General features: G+C 50.4%; 1 protein-coding gene across 1 annotated transcript in view; it reads right to left on the reverse strand.

The window, feature by feature from the left end:
• Positions 1–592: 592 nt before the first annotated feature.
• PHALS_13323 (myosinlike protein) overlaps positions 593–653 on the reverse strand; it is a gene marked incomplete at both ends in the record, with an annotated part of 3092 nt that continues 3031 nt past the window's right edge. Inside the window, one exon of the mRNA XM_024729060.1 lies at positions 593–653. This exon is cut by the window's right edge and continues 2471 nt beyond it. Coding sequence (XP_024579474.1) covers positions 593–653 — 61 coding nt within the window.

A 653-nucleotide genomic window follows, 5' to 3' on the forward strand; every position in this document is an offset into this window, starting at 1 on the left:
TGTGAAGTATAAGCCGGGAAAGCAAAATACTCTGGCTGATGCGTTGTCTCTGATTAAGACCCCCGTTTAACATGACAAATTTGGTCGACAATCTTTAAGGTGCTATGCACCAAGTTGATTTGTCGACAGTGGATCACCCGCAGACTGATGGCCAGACCGAAAGGGTGAATCGCGTCATTGAAGATGTTCTTCGCAGCGTCTGCGCTGAGATGCCGAGGCGCTGGAGCGCCATGTTGCCACTCGTAGAGTATGCGCTGAATAATGCAGTGCATTCGCCTACCGGCTACACGCCGTTTTACGTGAACAGCTGGTTCACTTTCGTGTCCTGCTGACGCCGCCATCCCATGGCTTAGGTCTTGGTGGGGTAGGAATAGCCGACCGACTAGCTGATGTCAGCCCCCTCACCATCCGTAAAGAAGTCGATGACTTCTAGTTTACCAGACTAAGTGTCCTACGACACGTTCGCGACGCGATGGCTGAGAGCCAAGACCTGCAGAAAGAGTATGCAGATGAAAAAGGAAGAGGCAAAGTAGAAAGCTTTATGGTCGGAGACCTGGTTTTATTAAGCTCTAAAAACCTGCCTACGCATGCATCATCTGCTATCTTCCGGACGAAGCTTCGTCCACGGTTTATTGGACCGTTTAAGGTTGTGG

This window comes from Plasmopara halstedii, assembly GCF_900000015.1.
Source record: "Plasmopara halstedii genome assembly, contig: Scaffold_658, whole genome shotgun sequence".
NCBI lineage: Eukaryota > Oomycota > Peronosporomycetes > Peronosporales > Peronosporaceae > Plasmopara > Plasmopara halstedii.